Source organism: Drosophila melanogaster, chromosome X (genome assembly GCF_000001215.4).
Source record: "Drosophila melanogaster chromosome X".
Lineage (NCBI taxonomy): Eukaryota > Metazoa > Arthropoda > Insecta > Diptera > Drosophilidae > Drosophila > Drosophila melanogaster.
In genome coordinates, this window is record NC_004354.4 from 14,277,418 (window position 1) to 14,298,572 (window position 21,155).

Sequence of the window (21,155 nt, forward strand, 5' to 3'; positions counted from 1 at the left end):
ACGTTTTAAAAAAAACCACTCTCTTGGCTGCTCAATGAATGAATGGGTCTCTGGGTCTCGGGGGAACGTGCGCCCTTCGGATTAGACGAATTGAACTGACCGTAATCTGCAGCTTATGCAAACCCGTGCCCGCCTTACGGAGCAGGTGCGTGCGTGCCAGGGGGCGAGCAGTGCATCCGTTCCGGCTGCCGGAACGATCGAGCTTTCGGTCGCTGTCCGGAATTCAAATTCTTGCACAGACTAGGGACCTGATGCCGCCCCCGCAACCACGGCTTAAATATGCCCTTTGGTTGGCTGGGAAGCTCAGTACCGAGGGTGTCGCTCGGGTGTACACAGCATACTGAACTGCTCAGCAAGGACATATATTCCAAGGACAGACAGTTCAGTTTCAGGCAGCACCACGTTGACAAGATGCAACTGTTCGTTATCTGCCTGCTGGTGGCCAGCACGGCCGCGTTCACGATGTTTGGCCCCCACATCCGCATCGTGCCCGGCCAGAAACCCAATGAGATAGTCCTGCACTTTCGCAATCCGTGCAACAACAAAACCAGCACAACCACCCTGAAGCCGCCACCGCCTCCTTGCCCTTCTCATCCCACCACGCCCGCTTGTGAGCACCGCATTACCAGTCCGGCTCCGACGAAGCCGCATTGTCCACATGCCACCGCTACTCCGCATAATTGTGGTCACGACACTACGAGCTCCAGCAGGGCAACCACACCAAAGCCCACACTGGAAACAACAATAGGGACAACTTTTAAAACAACTCAGATCACAACACGAGGACCAACCACTCAGAAACCAACTGAGGGAACTAGTGCCCAGCCAACAACTCTAAAACCTACCGAGGGAACTACGGCGAAGCCTACAACTCTGAAGCCAACTGAGGGAACTACGGCGAAGCCAACAACTCTGAAACCAACTGAGGGAACGAGTGCCAAGCCAACAACTTTGAAACCAACGGAAGGAACGACGGCCAAGCCTACAACTCTGAAACCAACTGAGGGAACGAGTGCCAAGCCAACAACTTTGAAACCAACGGAAGGAACTACGGCGAAGCCTACAACTCTGAAACCAACTGAGGGAACTACGGCGAAGCCTACAACTTTGAAACCAACTGAGGGAACTACGGCGAAGCCTACAACTCTGAAGCCAACTGAGGGAACGAGTGCCAAGCCAACAACTTTGAAACCAACGGAAGGAACGACGGCCAAGCCTACAACTCTGAAACCAACTGAGGGAACGAGTGCCAAGCCAACAACTTTGAAACCAACGGAAGGAACTACGGCGAAGCCTACAACTCTGAAACCAACTGAGGGAACTACGGCCAAGCCTACAACTCTGAAGCCAACTGAGGGAACGAGTGCCAAGCCAACAACTTTGAAACCAACGGAAGGAACGACGGCCAAGCCTACAACTCTGAAACCAACTGAGGGAACGAGTGCCAAGCCAACAACTTTGAAACCAACGGAAGGAACGACGGCCAAGCCTACAACTCTGAAACCAACTGAGGGAACGAGTGCCAAGCCAACAACTTTGAAACCAACTGAGGGAACGAGTGCCAAGCCAACAACTTTGAAACCAACTGAGGGAACGAGTGCCAAGCCTACAACTTTGAAACCAACTGAGGGAACGAGTGCCAAGCCAACAACTTTGAAACCAACTGAGGGAACGAGTGCCAAGCCTACAACTTTGAAACCAACTGCGGGAACTACGGCGAAGCCTACAACTCTGAAGCCAACTGAGGGAACGAGTGCCAAGCCAACAACTTTGAAACCAACTGAGGGAACTACGGCGAAGCCTACAACTCTGAAGCCAACTGAGGGAACTACGGCGAAGCCTACAACTCTGAAGCCAACTGAGGGAACGAGTGCCAAGCCAACAACTCTGAAGCCAACTGAGGGAACTACGGCGAAGCCTACAACTCTGAAGCCAACTGAGGGAACAAGTGCCCAGCCAACAACTCTGAAGCCAACTGAGGGAACTACGGCGAAGCCTACAACTCTGAAGCCAACTGAGGGAACAAGTGCCCAGCCAACAACTTTAAAGCCAACTAAGGGAACTACGGCGAAGCCTACAACTTTGAAACCAACTGAGGGAACGAGTGCCAAGCCAACAACTTTGAAGCCAACTGAGGGAACTACGGCGAAGCCTACAACTCTGAAACCAACTGAGGGAACGAGTGCCAAGCCAACAACTTTGAAACCAACGGAAGGAACGACGGCCAAGCCTACAACTCTGAAACCAACTGAGGGAACAAGTGCCCAGCCAACAACTTTAAAGCCAACTAAGGGAACTACGGCGAAGCCTACAACTTTGAAACCAACTGAGGGAACGAGTGCCAAGCCAACAACTTTGAAACCAACTGATGGAACTACGGCGAAGCCTACAACTTTGAAACCAACTGAGGGAACGAGTGCCAAGCCAACAACTTTGAAACCAACGGAAGGAACTACGGCGAAGCCTACAACTCTGAAGCCAACTGAGGGAACGAGTGCCAAGCCAACAACTTTGAAACCAACTGATGGAACTACGGCGAAGCCTACAACTTTGAAACTAACTGAGGGAACGAGTGCCAAGCCAACAACTTTGAAACCAACGGAAGGAACGACGGCCAAGCCTACAACTCTGAAACCAACTGAGGGAACAAGTGCCCAGCCAACAACTCTGAAGCCAACTGAGGGAACTACGGCGAAGCCTACAACTCTGAAGCCAACTGAGGGAACAAGTGCCCAGCCAACAACTTTAAAGCCAACTAAGGGAACTACGGCGAAGCCTACAACTTTGAAACCAACTGAGGGAACGAGTGCCAAGCCAACAACTTTGAAACCAACGGAAGGAACTACGGCGAAGCCTACAACTCTGAAGCCAACTGAGGGAACGAGTGCCAAGCCAACAACTTTGAAGCCAACTGAGGGAACTACGGCGAAGCCTACAACTTTGAAACCAACTGAGGGAACTACGGCCAAGCCTACAACTCTGAAGCCAACTGATGGAACTACGGCGAAGCCTACAACTTTGAAACCAACTGAGGGAACGAGTGCCAAGCCAACAACTTTGAAGCCAACTGAGGGAACTACGGCGAAGCCTACAACTTTGAAACCAACTGAGGGAACTACGGCCAAGCCTACAACTCTGAAGCCAACTGATGGAACTACGGCGAAGCCTACAACTTTGAAACCAACTGAGGGAACGAGTGCCAAGCCAACAACTTTGAAACCAACTGATGGAACTACGGCGAAGTCTACAACTTTGAAACCAACTGAGGGAACGAGTGCCAAGCCAACAACTTTGAAACCAACGGAAGGAACTACGGCGAAGCCTACAACTCTGAAGCCAACTGAGGGAACTACGGCGAAGCCTACAACTTTGAAACCAACTGAGGGAACGAGTGCCAAGCCAACAACTTTGAAACCAACTGAGGGAACTACGGCGAAGCCTACAACTCTGAAGCCAACTGAGGGAACGAGTGCCCAGCCAACAACTTTGAAACCAACTGAGGGAACGAGTGCCAAGCCAACAACTTTGAAACCAACTGATGGAACTACGGCGAAGCCTACAACTTTGAAACCAACTGAGGGAACGAGTGCCAAGCCAACAACTTTGAAACCAACTGAGGGAACTACGGCGAAGCCTACAACTCTGAAGCCAACAGAGGGAACGAGTGCCAAGCCAACAACTTTGAAGCCAACTGAGGGAACTACGGCGAAGCCTACAACTTTGAAACCAACTGAGGGAACTACGGCGAAGCCTACAACTTTGAAACCAACTGAAGGAACTACGGCGAAGCCTACAACTCTGAAGCCAACTGAGGGAACTAGTGCCAAGCCTACAACTTTGAAACCAACTGAAGGAACTACGGCGAAGCCTACAACTCTGAAGCCAACTGAGGGAACTACGGCCAAGCCTACAACTTTGAAACCAACTGAGGGAACTAGTGCCAAGCCTACAACTTTGAAACCAACTGAGGGAACTACGGCGAAGCCTACAACTCTGAAGCCACTGATGGAACTACTGCGAAGCCTACAACTTTGAAACCAACTGAGGGACTAGTGCCAGCCAACAACTTTGAAACCAACTGAGGGAACTACTGCCAAGCCTACAACTCTGAAGCCAACTGAGGGAACGAGTGCCAAGCCAACACTTTGAACCAACTGAGGGAACTACGGCGAAGCCTACAACTTTGAAACCAACTGAGGGAACTACGGCGAAGCCTACAACTTTGAAACCAACTAAGGGAACTACGGCGAAGTCTACAACTCTGAAGCCAACTGAGGGAACGAGTGCCAAGCCAACAACTTTGAAACCAACGGAAGGAACTACGGCGAAGCCTACAACTCTGAAGCCAACTGAGGGAACGAGTGCCAAGCCAACAACTTTGAAACCAACTGAGGGAACTACGGCGAAGCCTACAACTCTGAAGCCAACTGAGGGAACTACGGCGAAGCCTACAACTTTGAAGCCAACTGAGGGAACGAGTGCCAAGCCTACAACTTTGAAACCAACGGAAGGAACTACGGCGAAGCCTACAACTCTGAAGCCAACTGAGGGAACGAGTGCCAAGCCAACAACTTTGAAACCAACTGAAGGAACTACTGCCAAGCCTACAACTCTGAAACCAACGGAAGGAACTACGGCGAAGCCTACAACTCTGAAGCCAACTGAGGGAACTACGGCGAAGCCTACAACTTTGAAACCAACTGAGGGAACAAGTGCCAAGCCAACAACTTTGAAACCAACTGAGGGAACTACGGCGAAGCCTACAACTCTGAAGCCAACTGATGGAACTACTGCGAAGCCATACAACTTTGAAACCAACTGAGGGAACGAGTGCCAAGCCAACAACTTTGAAACCAACTGAGGGAACTACGGCGAAGCCTACAACTCTGAAGCCAACTGAGGGAACGAGTGCCAAGCCAACAACTTTGAAGCCAACTGAGGGAACTACGGCGAAGCCTACAACTTTGAAACCAACTGAGGGAACAACTGCCCAGCCTACAACTTTGAAGCCAACTGAGGGAACTACGGCGAAGCCTACAACTCTGAAGCCAACTGAGGGAACAAGTGCCCAGCCAACAACTCTGAAGCCAACTGAGGGAACTACGGCCAAGCCTACAACTTTGAAACCAACTGAGGGAACGAGTGCCAAGCCTACAACTCTGAAGCCAACTGAGGGAACTACGGCCAAGCCTACAACTTTGAAGCCAACTGAGGGAACTAGTGCCCAGCCAACAACTCTGAAGCCAACTGAGGGAACAAGTGCCCAGTCAACAACTTTGAAGCCAACTGAGGGAACTACGGCGAAGCCTACAACTTTGAAGCCAACTGAGGGAACGAGTGCCAAGCCAACAACTTTGAAGCCAACTGAGGGAACTACGGCGAAGCCTACAACTTTGAAACCAACTGAGGGAACGAGTGCCAAGCCTACAACTTTGAAGCCAACTGAGGGAACTACGGCCAAGCCTACAACTTTGAAGCCAACTGAGGGAACTACGGCGAAGCCTACAACTTTGAAACCAACTGAGGGAACGAGTGCCAAGCCAACAACTTTGAAACCAACTGAGGGAACGAGTGCCAAGCCTACAACTCTGAAACCAACTGAGGGAACGAGTGCCAAGCCTACAACTTTGAAGCCAACTGAGGGAACAAGTGCCCAGCCAACAACTTTGAAACCAACTGAGGGAACGAGTGCCAAGCCAACAACTTTGAAACCAACTGAGGGAACTACGGCCAAGCCTACAACTCTGAAGCCAACTGATGGAACTACGGCGAAGCCTACAACTCTGAAACCAACTGAGGGAACGAGTGCCAAGCCTACAACTTTGAAACCAACGGAAGGAACGACGGCCAAGCCTACAACTCTGAAACCAACTGAGGGAACGAGTGCCAAGCCAACAACTTTGAAACCAACTGAAGGAACGACGGCCAAGCCTACAACTCTGAAACCAACTGAGGGAACGAGTGCCCAGCCAACAACTCTGAAGCCAACTGAGAGAACAAGTGCCCAGCCAACAACTCTGAAGCCAACTGAGGGAACTACGGCGAAGCCTACAACTCTGAAGCCAACTGAGGGAACAAGTGCCCAGCCAACAACTCTGAAGCCAACTGAGGGAACTACGGCGAAGCCTACAACTCTGAAGCCAACTGAGGGAACGAGTGCCAAGCCAACAACTTTGAAGCCAACTGAGGGAACTACGGCGAAGCCTACAACTTTGAAACCAACTGAGGGAACGAGTGCCAAGCCAACAACTCTGAAGCCAACTGAGGGAACTACGGCCAAGCCTACAACTCTGAAGCCAACTGATGGAACTACGGCGAAGCCTACAACTTTGAAACCAACTGAGGGAACGAGTGCCAAGCCAACAACTTTGAAACCAACGGAAGGAACGACGGCCAAGCCTACAACTCTGAAACCAACTGAGGGAACGAGTGCCAAGCCAACAACTTTGAAACCAACGGAAGGAACGACGGCCAAGCCTACAACTCTGAAACCAACTGAGGGAACGAGTGCCAAGCCAAACAACTTTGAAGCCAACTGAGAGAACAAGTGCCCAGCCAACAACTCTGAAGCCAACTGAGAGAACAAGTGCCCAGCCAACAACTCTGAAGCCAACTGAGGGAACTACGGCGAAGCCTACAACTCTGAAACCAACTAAGGGAACGAGTGCCAAGCCAACAACTTTGAAACCAACTGAGGGAACGACGGCCAAGCCTACAACTCTGAAGCCAACTGAGGGAACTACGGCCAAGCCTACAACTTTGAAACCAACTGAGGGAACGAGTGCCAAGCCAACAACTTTGAAACCAACTGAGGGAACTACGGCGAAGCCTACAACTCTGAAGCCAACTGAGGGAACGAGTGCCCAGCCAACAACTTTAAAGCCAACTGAGGGAACTACGGCAAAGCCTACAACTTTGAAACCAACTGAGGGAACGAGTGCCAAGCCAACAACTTTGAAGCCAACTGAGGGAACTACGGCGAAGCCTACAACTCTGAAGCCAACTGAGGGAACGAGTGCCAAGCCAACAACTTTGAAACCAACTGAGGGAACTACGGCGAAGCCTACAACTTTGAAACCAACTGAGGGAACGAGTGCCAAGCCAACATCTTTGAAACCAACTGAGGGAACTACGGCGAAGCCTACAACTTTGAAACCAACTGAGGGAACTACGGCGAAGCCAACAACTTTGAAACCAACTGATGGAACGAGTGCCAAGCCTACAACTCTGAAACCAACTGAGGGAACGAGTGCCCAGCCAACAACTTTGAAGCCAACTGAGGGAACTACGGCGAAGCCTACAACTTTGAAACCAACTGAGGGAACTACGGCGAAGCCTACAACTCTGAAGCCAACTGAGGGAACAAGTGCCCAGCCAACAACTTTAAAGCCAACTGAGGGAACTACGGCGAAGCCTACAACTTTGAAACCAACTGAGGGAACGAGTGCCAAGCCAACAACTTTGAAACCAACTGAGGGAACTACGGCCAAGCCTACAACTCTGAAGCCAACTGAGGGAACGAGTGCCAAGCCAACAACTTTGAAGCCAACTGAGGGAACTACGGCGAAGCCTACAACTCTGAAACCAACTGAGGGAACGAGTGCCAAGCCAACAACTCTGAAGCCAACTGATGGAACTACGGCGAAGCCTACAACTTTGAAACCAACTGAGGGAACGAGTGCCAAGCCAACAACTTTGAAGCCAACTGAGGGAACTACGGCGAAGCCTACAACTCTGAAACCAACTGAGGGAACGAGTGCCAAGCCAACAACTTTGAAACCAACTGATGGAACTACGGCGAAGCCTACAACTTTGAAACCAACTGAGGGAACTAGTGCCAAGCCTACAACTTTGAAACCAACTGAGGGAACTACTGCCAAGCCTACAACTTTGAAGCCAACTGAGGGAACGAGTGCCAAGCCTACAACTTTGAAACCAACTGAGGGAACGAGTGCCAAGCCTACAACTTTGAAGCCAACTGAGGGAACTACGGCGAAGCCTACAACTTTGAAGCCAACTGAGGGAACGAGTGCCAAGCCAACAACTTTGAAACCAACTGAGGGAACTACGGCCAAGCCTACAACTCTGAAGCCAACTGATGGAACTACGGCGAAGCCTACAACTTTGAAACCAACTGAGGGAACGAGTGCCAAGCCAACAACTTTGAAACCAACGGAAGGAACTACGGCCAAGCCTACAACTCTGAAACCAACTGAGGGAACGAGTGCCAAGCCAACAACTTTGAAACCAACGGAAGGAACGACGGCCAAGCCTACAACTCTGAAACCAACTGAGGGAACGAGTGCCCAGCCAACAACTCTGAAGCCAACTGAGAGAACAAGTGCCCAGCCAACAACTCTGAAGCCAACTGAGGGAACTACTGCGAAGCCTACAACTTTGAAGCCAACTGAGGGAACAAGTGCCCAGCCAACAACTCTGAAGCCAACTGAGAGAACAAGTGCCCAGCCAACAACTCTGAAGCCAACTGAGGGAACTACGGCGAAGCCTACAACTCTGAAACCAACTAAGGGAACGAGTGCCAAGCCAACAACTTTGAAACCAACGGAAGGAACGACGGCCAAGCCTACAACTCTGAAGCCAACTGAGGGAACTACGGCGAAACCTACAACTTTGAAACCAACTGAGGGAACGAGTGCCAAGCCAACAACTTTGAAACCAACTGAGGGAACTACGGCCAAGCCTACAACTCTGAAGCCAACTGATGGAACTACGGCGAAGCCTACAACTTTGAAACCAACTGAGGGAACGAGTGCCAAGCCAACAACTTTGAAACCAACGGAAGGAACGACGGCCAAGCCTACAACTCTGAAACCAACTGAGGGAACGAGTGCCAAGCCAACAACTTTGAAGCCAACTGAGGGAACTACGGCGAAGCCTACAACTTTGAAACCAACTGAGGGAACGAGTGCCAAGCCAACAACTTTGAAACCAACTGAGGGAACTACGGCCAAGCCTACAACTCTGAAGCCAACTGATGGAACTACGGCGAAGCCTACAACTTTGAAACCAACTGAGGGAACGAGTGCCAAGCCAACAACTTTGAAACCAACGGAAGGAACGACGGCCAAGCCTACAACTCTGAAGCCAACTGAGGGAACTACGGCGAAGCCTACAACTCTGAAACCAACTGAGGGAACGAGTGCCAAGCCAACAACTTTGAAACCAACGGAAGGAACGACGGCCAAGCCTACAACTCTGAAGCCAACTGAGGGAACTACGGCGAAGCCTACAACTCTGAAACCAACTGAGGGAACGAGTGCCAAGCCAACAACTTTGAAACCAACGGAAGGAACGACGGCCAAGCCTACAACTCTGAAGCCAACTGAGGGAACGAGTGCCAAGCCAACAACTTTGAAACCAACGGAAGGAACGACGGCCAAGCCTACAACTCTGAAACCAACTGAGGGAACGAGTGCCAAGCCAACAACTTTGAAACCAACGGAAGGAACGACGGCCAAGCCTACAACTCTGAAACCAACTGAGGGAACGAGTGCCAAGCCAACAACTTTGAAGCCAACTGAGGGAACTACGGCGAAGCCTACAACTTTGAAACCAACTGAGGGAACGAGTGCCAAGCCAACAACTTTGAAACCAACTGAGGGAACTACGGCCAAGCCAACAACTTTGAAACCAACTGAGGGAACTACGGCCAAGCCTACAACTCTGAAGCCAACTGATGGAACTACGGCGAAGCCTACAACTTTGAAACCAACTGAGGGAACGAGTGCCAAGCCAACAACTTTGAAGCCAACTGAGGGAACTACGGCGAAGCCTACAACTCTGAAACCAACTGAGGGAACGAGTGCCAAGCCAACAACTTTGAAACCAACTGAGGGAACTACGGCGAAGCCTACAACTCTAAAGCCAACTGAGGGAACAAGTGCCCAGCCAACAACTCTGAAGCCAACTGATGGAACTACGGCGAAGCCTACAACTTTAAAACCAACTGAGGGAACGAGTGCCAAGCCAACAACTCTGAAGCCAACTGAGGGAACTACGGCGAAGCCTACAACTCTAAAGCCAACTGAGGGAACAAGTGCCCAGCCAACAACTCTGAAGCCAACTGATGGAACTACGGCGAAGCCTACAACTTTGAAACCAACTGAGGGAACGAGTGCCAAGCCAACAACTTTGAAACCAACGGAAGGAACGACGGCCAAGCCTACAACTCTGAAGCCAACTGAGGGAACTACGGCGAAGCCTACAACTCTGAAACCAACTGAGGGAACGAGTGCCAAGCCAACAACTTTGAAACCAACGGAAGGAACGACGGCCAAGCCTACAACTCTGAAGCCAACTGAGGGAACGAGTGCCAAGCCAACAACTTTGAAACCAACGGAAGGAACTACGGCGAAGCCTACAACTCTGAAGCCAACTGAGGGAACGAGTGCCAAGCCAACAACTTTGAAACCAACGGAAGGAACGACGGCCAAGCCTACAACTCTGAAGCCAACTGACGGAACAACGCCAGAACGGACTTCTCAGAAGACGACAACCTTGAAGCCAACATCGGAGAAGACGACAACCGAATCTCTTCCTCCGTTTAATATCTTTGATGTGATAACTGGAACACCATTACCAAGCACGCTCAATATTTCATAAAGCACCATCAAACAGAACTACAGTAGTGATAAACCATTGAATCCGTAATTAATGTAAATTTTAATTCTAGTAAGCTATCAACAACAACCACTTAGTAATAAAATGATACATTCCAAAGATTTTACAATAACTCATTTAAAATGATTTCTTATACATTACCAAAAAAAAAAGAAGTTTGTTTTGTAACTGGTTCCAGGTGGGGCTCCACGAGTATTAGTTTTATATGCTAGGGACCTATTTATTTTACAGGGGTATATTGTTGTCCAAAGTGTTACCATCTTCATCGCTTTCCTCGCTGTCTAAATCATTGTTAGCATCCCGCCAGTCGCACAAGCTGGGGAACTTTTCGCTGATTCGATGCTGGGGGCATTTAGATCCCGCCGGACCAGATTGGTAGATGGGTTCGTTGAAAATGTTGTTATAGTCATAGTTGCACGTCAACATGAACTGGAAGCGATTGGATTTGGGCTCCAGGAAACGGACACCGGCACAGCCGACGCGATTAACTCGATCCGAAACAAGTAATGTGAAGTGACCAATTTTCTTGCTGCGGGGAAAAAATATTATATTTAATATTATTGAATGGAGTTTTCATGACATTTTTAATGCCTTAAATTCGAAATCCTGTAGAGTTCTTAAAATCTGGAACAATTTTTAATAAAAAAGTTTGGGAACTCTTTCTCTAGTTTTTAGCGACTTACCCTTGCGGATGTGGATGATATCTATCGATGAAGCTCTGATTGGCATCCTGATGTTCGCGGAACCAGTTGATCACGAAGGATTTCATGCGTCGCGAATGCGATTTGAACTCTCTTCCAATCCAAAAGTAACCAATATTTTGACCACTAAACTTGAAACGCGGTGTATTCCGGCACTTGTCGTGCGCGAATTGGCAGCGTTTGGCATGCAAGGCGGCCATTTGCTCCAGTTCGGTATCCCAACGCAGAAGCGGCATATGTGCGGCGCTTCTATAGCCATCCAGATTTCCGCTGGCGATCTTCGATCTGGCCAAATTGTGCATGTCCAACAGGAGCTGACGTCGCCTCTCGCTCATTTCCAGGAGCTTGGGTTCCGGTCCACAGGCGGGTGAAAAGCTGCCATTGTTGCCACATGCGGTATGCGGCACATGCACCAAATGCGTTCCATTGTACAGCTCACAAAGTGCAGCCGCACAGTAGCCGCCAGAGGACGCTGGAGTAGTGGTGGTTATAGTTTCGATTAAGGTCTGAGCTCCGGCTAATCCCTTTTCGCAAGCCAAAACAAAGAGGAGCACTGCAGGCGCCCAAAGGGCAAACACGCTGCACTTGCTCAACAATCTCGGCATCTCGACGATCAACACGCTACTGAACTGAGGTCGAGCGGCACTTTGGGTTTATGAATGGGTTATGGCTAACCATCGGATAGCTGCCTACGCCGGCGTCGCTGCTTTTCCCACTTCTTTGGGCTGGGCAGCGCGGCGGTGTCCATAACTGGTTCTATTTAGAAAGAAATTAGCCATGGGAATTAGTGGGGCTTTAATATGAGGACATCGGATCGGGCCATTCTTAAAATATTATCTTAATCATTGGTTTATAATCTTTGCTATTATTACGTGGAAATTAGTTGATTAGATGGAAATTATTGTAGCTATTTATAGAATACAACCATTAAGGCGTAGACTCTGGAAATAATTGCATTGAAACATAGTATCTATAGTATCATAGTATCTTTTTTGCAGTGCAGTCTTGGTAGCCTGCTAGGCTTTTCGACACCCAGTGCTCATCCAGCTTCCGGCAGTGCACCGCGTTCGCTGCACCAGTAGATCACCCCTATATCATCGCCATATCACCACCGATTTGCACCGATCCGTGGAGAACCGGTTTGGCGTCGGCTCATCGCTCCGGGCTCTAATGTTGGATGTGGGTATGCGTCTGGCTCTGGGTCTGGGACTGGCCCCCGTGTAAGTGGTATAATCAGTTACCCGGCGGCCAGTGTGGGAAAAATGCTCGCTTCAAGGCAATTGCCGATAAGTAGCTGAGTCGGGGAATTATTGACTTTTCGTTCAGCTTTACAAGTCAACTAGCCCGGCCAAAAGCCGTTAACACAACAGAGACAAGCGTCGTAAACCCAAAAAAAAAATAAATAAGAAGAAAAAAAAAACGGAAAAATAGTAAAAATAAAAAACAAATGTAAAGAACGCAGAAAAATACAGAAATTAATGAAACGTCGACAGAAACGTGCCTCACACCTAATCGGCGTTAATTAAAATAACAATGCTTCGACAGCTGAAGCTTCGCACTAAACACACCAACAATACCAAAATGCAAAATATGCAAAAAAAATAAACCGAAAAGACCAAAAATAAGCGAAAAAATTCTTCTAATTATGACGTCGAATGGCCATTCTCGAAATAAAGCGAAAGAAAGAATGGATCGAAACGTTTATTGATTCTGGATTCGAGTCTGGGTCAATTCTATTCATAATCTTATGGGTTTTGTGGTCCCCAGATCCCCAGTTGTCAAAATGTATTTGGTTCGGCGAAATCAAAATTCAACTTGATTGGTTTTGCATATGCGACTTTACATCACTAGCAGTTTTGAGTACATGAAAAATATTCAATTTACACAGTTTTGAAAGCGCCAAACATTAAAAAATGTGTCTGGCATGTACAAAGCTTGTAAGTTACGTGATCTATGGCTGAATAAGAAATTATATCTTCGCACGTGCCACGTTGTAGGATTGTAAATGGAAATAACTTAATTTAGATGGCTTTTAAATAATTTTCGCATGAATCTAGCAGGGTATTGGACTCTTCGGACCGTTGGCCGTAATAAACTCTAGTTTTCGCTTCTTCTTTTATTGGCCAATTACGATGCGGCTGGTTGATTCGCTTTTATTGGCCTATCACATCATTGAGTTTCTTTAAGAAGTTCGGCTCATACGATGCGATCATTGACTTTTAATTTTGCAAAAAAAAAATATATATTATTTTATTTGAAAATTACTAGAAACTGAATAAATGTTAGAGGCGAATTTTCCATTCATTAAAATCGATTGAAAAACTATTCGATCCATATATTGGCTATGAATTTCCCATTATTCATTGAATGTAGAAATGTATGCATCACTCGCAGATAAAAATTTATTTATTAATTAAAGCCACATTCAAATTGCAGAAAATTATTCAATAGGTCTTGGGTTTTATTGGCTGACTCAATTGAAGTTCTCCGGCATATGTATATGATTAGCCAGTTATGATTATGAATGATTTGTGAGCGGCAATAGCGTCGCAATCGCAATAGTTGCTTAGTAGTATTTATTTAGCCACGATATTCGCTGGCCATACAGACCTCGTACTCGTATTTCGTCGACAACGGCTCTTAACTGCTGTTGTAATTAAAGATCTCTTAGCAGTCATCAGATAGATCAGCCAGCTAGTCAAACTCGGATTGAAAGCGAATGCTGAAGTTCGAGAAGTTCGCGTGTGTCTCGAAAAAAAAGAGGAATAAATATATATATAGATATGTATATATAATTTGCATAGAAAATGATTAATCACGCAGCGATTAGTTGTTAGCAACGTCAACGCTGCAGTTGTTAAATAAAAACAATAAATTTAGCAGCTACTAAACATAAATTACTCTGAAAAATGTGTACGAAAATACATTTGGGGCCCGGGTAACCCCACTTGGCGTTATGATTGGCAGCATAATTAGCATATATCGCCATCGCTGCACTTCCTCATTCTGTAATTACACCAATTGCGGCAGTACATCACGTTAAGCGTGACGCCGAATGACCTTCAGATAATCGGGCGATAATCATATTGGAAGGCCAGATCTATGGAGATGTCACCAAACATTCTTGTTGCATAAACAATTGTTTGGCAATTTGAAAGCATATGCTGCATATCTACATATGTTATTTTACTTCAGAAAGTAAAATATGCTATATATAGAGGCTCTTTTCATATTTGGCTGATAATATTTAAGTAGTTTAACAAACTACACCTAAGCTCTTAATAACTTAAATGTTTTGTTTAATTGTTTAAACCTTTTCTGTTAGCTAACTGTACGATGGAAGCCATCTGGCTAAAAAAGCTCAGGTCAAGTTGGCCATGGTAATGGCATGGCCGCACAACTAGTTGGCTTTCTAATGGCCGGCGTTGAAGGCTCTTATCATAATTAGCATATTTCGTCCAGTGTATTTTGGCCTGGCTAGCGATGATCCCGTTGTGTCCGTGTGCTTCTGTGAGCCATATAATTGCTGGCAACAAAACGTGACGTTTGCGTTTGCGTTCGCGATGGCGATGGCAACATCGTGTCCTGGATTGTTACCTTGGCAATTAGTTGGTTGAATCTGCTAGAGTTTAATTATACGATGCAGGTTCCCTTAAATCTACCGAACTGTAAGCGCTTTGATTATGTTTTTGCACTAGCTAAATTATCAAAAATTTATGATATTTTTATTTGTTCGAAGGACCAAATGTAAAATTCTTTTCAGTGCGAACAAGGTTTGTTGTTCAATGTTTTAACTTTGGAAAATTATTTGATTTATTAGATATATATTTTGGAACGCGGCTTTTGGATTTCGGCTTTAGCTAGTAATATTGTGTTTTTCAAAACGTGGTTTGTTGACTTTGCCGCCGACAAATGTTGTTCGCTGCCATTACTATTGTCAGCCAGTTGTCAGGTGTTGGCAGTGGGCTAGCTGCATTTCATTTTCATTTCGTTTTATTAAATTTAATTTTCGGCTTTATCTCTCGATTCATCTATGTGTGCGTGTGTGTGTGTGTGTGTGTGTGTATCCGCACTAATTAAATTCATGCTGAAATTTTTCTAATTAAAAGTTTACTAATGAAATTTATGCAGCTGCTGTTGCCAATGCTGCTGTCTGCGTGGGTGAGTGTGTGTGTGTGTGCATGTGTGTGTGTGTGTTTGGTTGAAAGCCCAAAAGTCGCGCTTTCAATTAAAAATCGCCATGAACGGTTCGGATTTTGTGGGGTTATGGGGTTGAGATAGGAAGGAATTTTACACACGGACAGCTGGCCATTTTGATGTGCTCGAATTAGATTTGTATTAAATTGCATTTTTGTGGTTATTATTTATTTCATTGCATTTCACTGCACTTTCACGTCTTGCGTCTGCCCGACTGCCTTTTTTTTTGTTTTTGTTTTGGTTTTATTTAATTTTGTATTTTTACGTATTTGCGTAAACAACTGCAGGGGCAAGTTAATGCAATCAAATGTGGCATAATTAAAAACTAATATCAAGTGGGGTGGTTTGATGGAGAGGGCGAGAGTTGAAAATGCAGGGGCCGTGTTGCGGTTGATTATCAACTACGTGTAAATAAATAAGCAGGCATTGATTTAGTCGATTATATGGATATTTACACATTGTCATTAGCCCTCTGAATTTCATTCAGCTTATATATCTCTTCTCAACAAGTCACTAAACAACTAAGATATATCTTTAAGATATGAATAATTTTATTATTGATTCTCGTGATAAACCTCTTATCTATAAAAAACGATCCGGTTCTCCAATTATGGAATCTCCGAAAATGCGAAAGCGGCTTAAACGCAAAAACGATTCAAATATTGATGCATTACATGGCATTCCAACTAAGAAAGTAAAATATGAATAGTTTACAGAACACTGGCACGCGAATTCATATATATGAGAACAACATCTCTCTGAATTGGATTGCTAGTGTGGAATTTTGATTAAATGAATACTCGCCATGTTCATGTAGTGAGTGCATAAAAGCATTGATTATGGTAAGTAATCATTAGTGGCAATTGATTAGCTAATTTAGCGAAATAGCTAATAATAATGGTTTTAAACTGTTTTTCCTTAAATTAGATGTGATGGCGCCTAAATGGGATTATTTGTACACTCAAATTAAAAAAAATGGATGCATTCCGTGCAGTTCGCCAAAAGTTTATAATTGTATTGTTACTCTCAATTTATGCGTTTAATATTTTATTATTTTTATTTTTGTACGATTGACAGACGATTGTTGTTGGACATAAAATTATAATCCTGAAACATAGAAGTGAGTTTTTGACAAGCGCGGTGTATCCTTCTTCAAGACACGAATATTAAGTGTATTGCATGAACACAAATGTGAGGGCAACTCAATTACGGAAGCGTTTTGCGCCATGTGGCGCCGCCAAGGATTTCATTTGGCTGGCAAGTCACGTGATGTGCAACAGCAGCAGCAGAAGCAGCAGCCGCTTGTAGGTTATGTTACGTTATGCCGCAGAGAGGATCTGGGGATCTGGTGATCGGGGGTTGGGAGTCAGGGGTCAGGGTTCAGGGTTAAGGGGTGTGGAGTCTGGGGTCACAACGCTGACCCGACACAATGATAAACTGCGTGCCGCAATATGAGGCAGCTAGCCGCAGAACTTTTTGGCCAAGCGTTGCGAGTGTAGGAGACCGGCCTGCCTCTAATTTATGTCATCCTTCGTCCTTCTGCCCGGTCCTCCGAAGATGTATCCTGGCCGATGGCCAAAGGGAGTCCTTCTCCACGGCGCCGACTGCCGCCCTTCTAGTTACCATTTCTCCCTGCGCCTTCTATCCGTTTTTGTTTTTTTTTTTTTTTTTTTTTGGTTGCGACATGGTCAACTGGCACATGGCATTCCCAGTGGCACGCTCCAGGGGCATCAATATTCCCGACGCTGGACGCGGATGGCCACCTTCGGCGAGGAAAGGCAGTCGTTGGGCCATCAAAGCTCCCAAGACGCACGGATGCACTGCGCGAGAAATTCCCATGTAAAGTAAAGTAAAGTAGAATAGTAAATATCTAAAAATCAAATTAATTAATTAACAAGCAATATAGAATGTAACACACTTAGCGAAAAAACAAGTCTGGTAATAGCGAAAAGTTTAACATTTTGAAGCATATTTTTTTCCGGCAGTGTACCAATTTCGATACAATACTCGGTCAGAGACATTGAAGCCAAGGCTAAGAACACAGTCAAAATATTGACACGACTTGCTCTTGGCCAAGCTCTTTGTTGCGCTTTATTGACACTGCCCAAGGACGTGCAACGTATCCGTGTAATGCGCCCAGTGTCATGCCCTCCGCATCCTGGCATCCAGCCTTCTTCTCCACTCGCCACTTTGTGCCTTCTGTCTGCCAACTTGCTTTTAATCTCGTTTTCAAATTGCTCGATTTTAAAGACATTTGCCTTGCTTCGAATGGCTTGCATTTTGAAATTCGTTTACTTCAATAATGCCAAGTAATGGCTGAGATTTCGTTGTTCGATTTATATACATACATATATTTTCAACCGTCTGGATACTTTTTTATTTTTTCCCTCGGTTTCTCACGTATCTGGTTGGTTGTTTTTTGGTTTTTTTTATTTTATATATATATCGCTGATATTTTGTATTTCATATTATTTATTTATTCTTGTTTCGTTTTTATACCCGTTACGGCAGCTGCATGTGCGGGAAGCTGGTACCGAACATAGCCCCGTCCAGCTTTGGACGAGATCGCGGCTGGAAGACGTCCTTACAGCGTGGGCAGTAGATCTTCACCGTTGACTGGCAGACCACTAATGACATCTATGTGTCAGAGTTTTGACAGGGCAGCCATTCTTAATCGCCCGAGGACTGGGCACACAGCCCCATTACTCGTCCCATGACTTTTACATATTTTCCCACAATTGTCGAGTGTTTAACGTAAGTCCGTTGATTTGAGCTCATCCTGATTGCATGGCGTAAATAGTGCGCCAAGGAGAAAATGTCCTGGACATTCTTATTCTCTGTTTTTTTTTTTTCTCTCCTGCTTAAGCTGCGGACATCATAACGTAATCACTTTACGTTGCCGCGTAATGCGTACGGCAAACACTCATTCATTCTTACGGCATTTCCATATGCAATTGGGCGCATTAATTCAATTGAGCCGATGACGATAAGGACGTGGATGCCAGGACATCAACGTGCCCGAATGCCAGGCTACTAACGTTAATGAACCGGTTGGGAAAGTTCCGGACAGGACAATGAGCGAATGGCATCAAATAAATAAGCATAATTAATGCAGTCCTTGGACAAGTTTTCCGTTGTCCTTGACTGTAGGTGATACCCATCTGTACATATGTATGTATATATTGGCCATCCTTTGCCTAATTTATCCTTTATCCGGCGGACTTGATACGGACTTGCCTCTGCGACAGGAGACTTGGCTAAGTGGCACCCGATTCCCGGAGACTTTATAAATATGACTGTGCGTCATAAAAATGTATGAGGCACAGTTGTCGAAGTGCATGAATTTTATGCGGGCCTTGGTGTGTTTCTTAATGCACTGAGCAAAAAACTAACTTATATACTTTTATTTATTTTAATCTGAAATTTTAAAGATAATTCTATTTGGCTTTAATCTTGAAATAATCTTGAGGTATTTGTAAATATTTTTAGAAATTATTATGCCATTTAAAAAAAAGAGATGAAAGCTTAGTACTGAGAATATGTTTTAAATTATGCCGAAAACATTTATTTAAAACTGAGTTTTCGCTGCTCTTTTCTCCATGTGTATGTGGCAAGGACAGTCATTATGCGTTGGTGTTGTGAAGCAGCTGGGACAACACACAGTCCTCCGTTTGCCCCTCCACCTCCATCATCACCATCTTTATCTCCGTCTTCGTCTTTCCGACCACCTCCTCTTGTCTACATCGCTCATCCCCAATCCCCAATCCTCATCCCTTATCCGTGGATTCCGGATTGGCAAGTAGCCCCATCGCCACGTGGCCACGTGTTTACATGCGTTCCGGCCATAAAGTAACGCCAACAAACGCACTTTACAGCCTTCAAAAAGTGCCGTCTGGAATATGGGAATATGGCTGGGACGATTGGCGAACTCCTGGCTAAAGGTGGCTAAAGCTAAATTTTTAATGAAATGTCGCATAGAAAACGAAAAAAGTTGAATTTATGACTAGCACATGAATACACGGTGATGGTATGTATATACTCGTAGGTCCCAAAAGGTATACTAAATCAAATCATTTTAAAATTTAAAAAACAAATTGCAATTTAAGTACTTGAGCTTATTATGACAAGCAGAATATCAGATTGATTTCATAAAAATATCTATATTACAGAACATTATAGATATTTAAGGAAATTGGTAGATATGGAGTAGTATATTAAATTCTATTAATATCTGCATTTGGAACCACTTTCTTTTTTTTTCCTTTTATGAATATATTAAAAGGTATCACTTAGTCGGTTCATTTGGCCCGCTTGTCTTCTTCTATCCCCTTTGGCCGTGAAACCTTATTATTTTTTTTCTATTTTTCTAGACGGTGCTCTGGGTCACGACTGGTTTTTGATTAGCTGCGATTGGTCGCAGTTGTTGACGGCTGTTTGATGGCTAAGTAAAAAGTAAATGAAATGTAAAAAAAAAAAATATGCACCCTTTTCAGTTACCAGGTGATGGGATTGCAACTCTTATAAAAAAAAGGAAATATTTTTTGCTATTAATTAGATTTATACGAATCGAATGGCTTATTTAAATATCTCTTATTTAATGTCCTACCAATTCAATTCAATTCAATTTCTGCTTAATGGCGACGAACTCGAAAGTTTCTTAAGCACCGTAAACAATAAGCCAATGAATTATAATTAAGTGAAATTACGCACTGATATATTGGCTGCAGTGGGTAATTAACCCTAATTGGAAACGGAACTCAGAAGTTGGCTTACTTTCCGTCACAATCAATTTTAATGGAGAGCTTTCAAGGTTGAGTCATATTTCGAAGGTTCGATAAGTGGAAAGTCTTTACTCACTGGTGCTGGAAAATCAAGTCAGATCAGTGAAAATTAAGCCGTTCATATAAGTGGGCACTTCTCAAATTGCCCGTTTAATTGTATTTTATATGCATTAACATTTTTGTTTTTATTTTTTTATTTTTTTTACAATATGCAAGGCGAACGAGCTGGCTGATTAATGTTAATATATCGAAACTTCTTGCTTTTTCAGTTCATACAACTTTTAATTGCTTTTAATCCATGCGAACTTATAAATGTCATGGTTGTCATAGGTTTAAAGTACGGTGTGCTTCTGTATAAACGAATTTAAACTACTTTTTTATTTTACATTCTTACAAACAATTTTCAAGCATATTGCAAACATTTTACCAACATTTTTTGCTGCTCAAAAATAATGTAGAATATTACCAAAATCTCTATTATTCATAAACTTAATAGTAATTTAATTCTTACCTCAAAACTGAAGTTTTTCATAGTATTTCAAACGTGTTTAGTATGATTGAAATTTATGCATAATATGTGCATTAGGATCTAAATTTGGTCCAGATTGTTCAGCAGCCCTTAAAGTGGGTAAATCAGATTTTGTAATCCGACCATATAATTCACTTATCTGTCTCTTTCACAGCTCTCGACCACACCCCCTATATTTGGACCGCCGCCTCCAACGGAATGCTCCATTGTAGATTAAGGACTATAGCAAACAAGCATACACACACATATGTATATATATATATAGTATATACGGATATTTACAAATATACGAGTGTTTCGGCAATC

At 45.0% G+C, this 21,155-nt stretch overlaps 2 protein-coding genes and 1 long non-coding RNA gene across 3 annotated transcripts; 2 read left to right on the top strand and 1 right to left on the bottom strand.

Moving 5' to 3' along the window:
* Positions 1 to 317: 317 nt before the first annotated feature.
* Positions 318 to 10,744, top strand: Muc12Ea (Mucin 12Ea). Its single transcript, NM_001382061.1, has 4 exons — positions 318 to 3,998; positions 4,114 to 4,773; positions 4,832 to 6,514; positions 6,588 to 10,744. Exons 1-4 carry the CDS (start codon positions 412 to 414, stop codon positions 10,621 to 10,623), a joined length of 9,966 nt encoding a protein of 3,321 aa, NP_001368944.1. The 5' UTR covers positions 318 to 411; the 3' UTR covers positions 10,624 to 10,744.
* On the bottom strand, positions 10,667 to 11,976 carry CG9400 (uncharacterized protein). The gene is made up of 2 exons (NM_132729.2): positions 11,325 to 11,976; positions 10,667 to 11,170 (listed from the first exon to the last, which is right to left on the bottom strand). Exons 1-2 carry the CDS (start codon positions 11,945 to 11,947, stop codon positions 10,867 to 10,869), a joined length of 927 nt encoding a protein of 308 aa, NP_572957.1. The 5' UTR covers positions 11,948 to 11,976; the 3' UTR covers positions 10,667 to 10,866.
* A 4,071-nt stretch (positions 11,977 to 16,047) lies between these two features.
* lncRNA:CR44963 (long non-coding RNA:CR44963) lies at positions 16,048 to 16,627 on the top strand. The gene is made up of 2 exons (NR_123904.1): positions 16,048 to 16,381; positions 16,467 to 16,627. It is a non-coding gene; the product is annotated as a long non-coding RNA:CR44963 (long non-coding RNA).
* Positions 16,628 to 21,155: the final 4,528 nt, after the last annotated feature.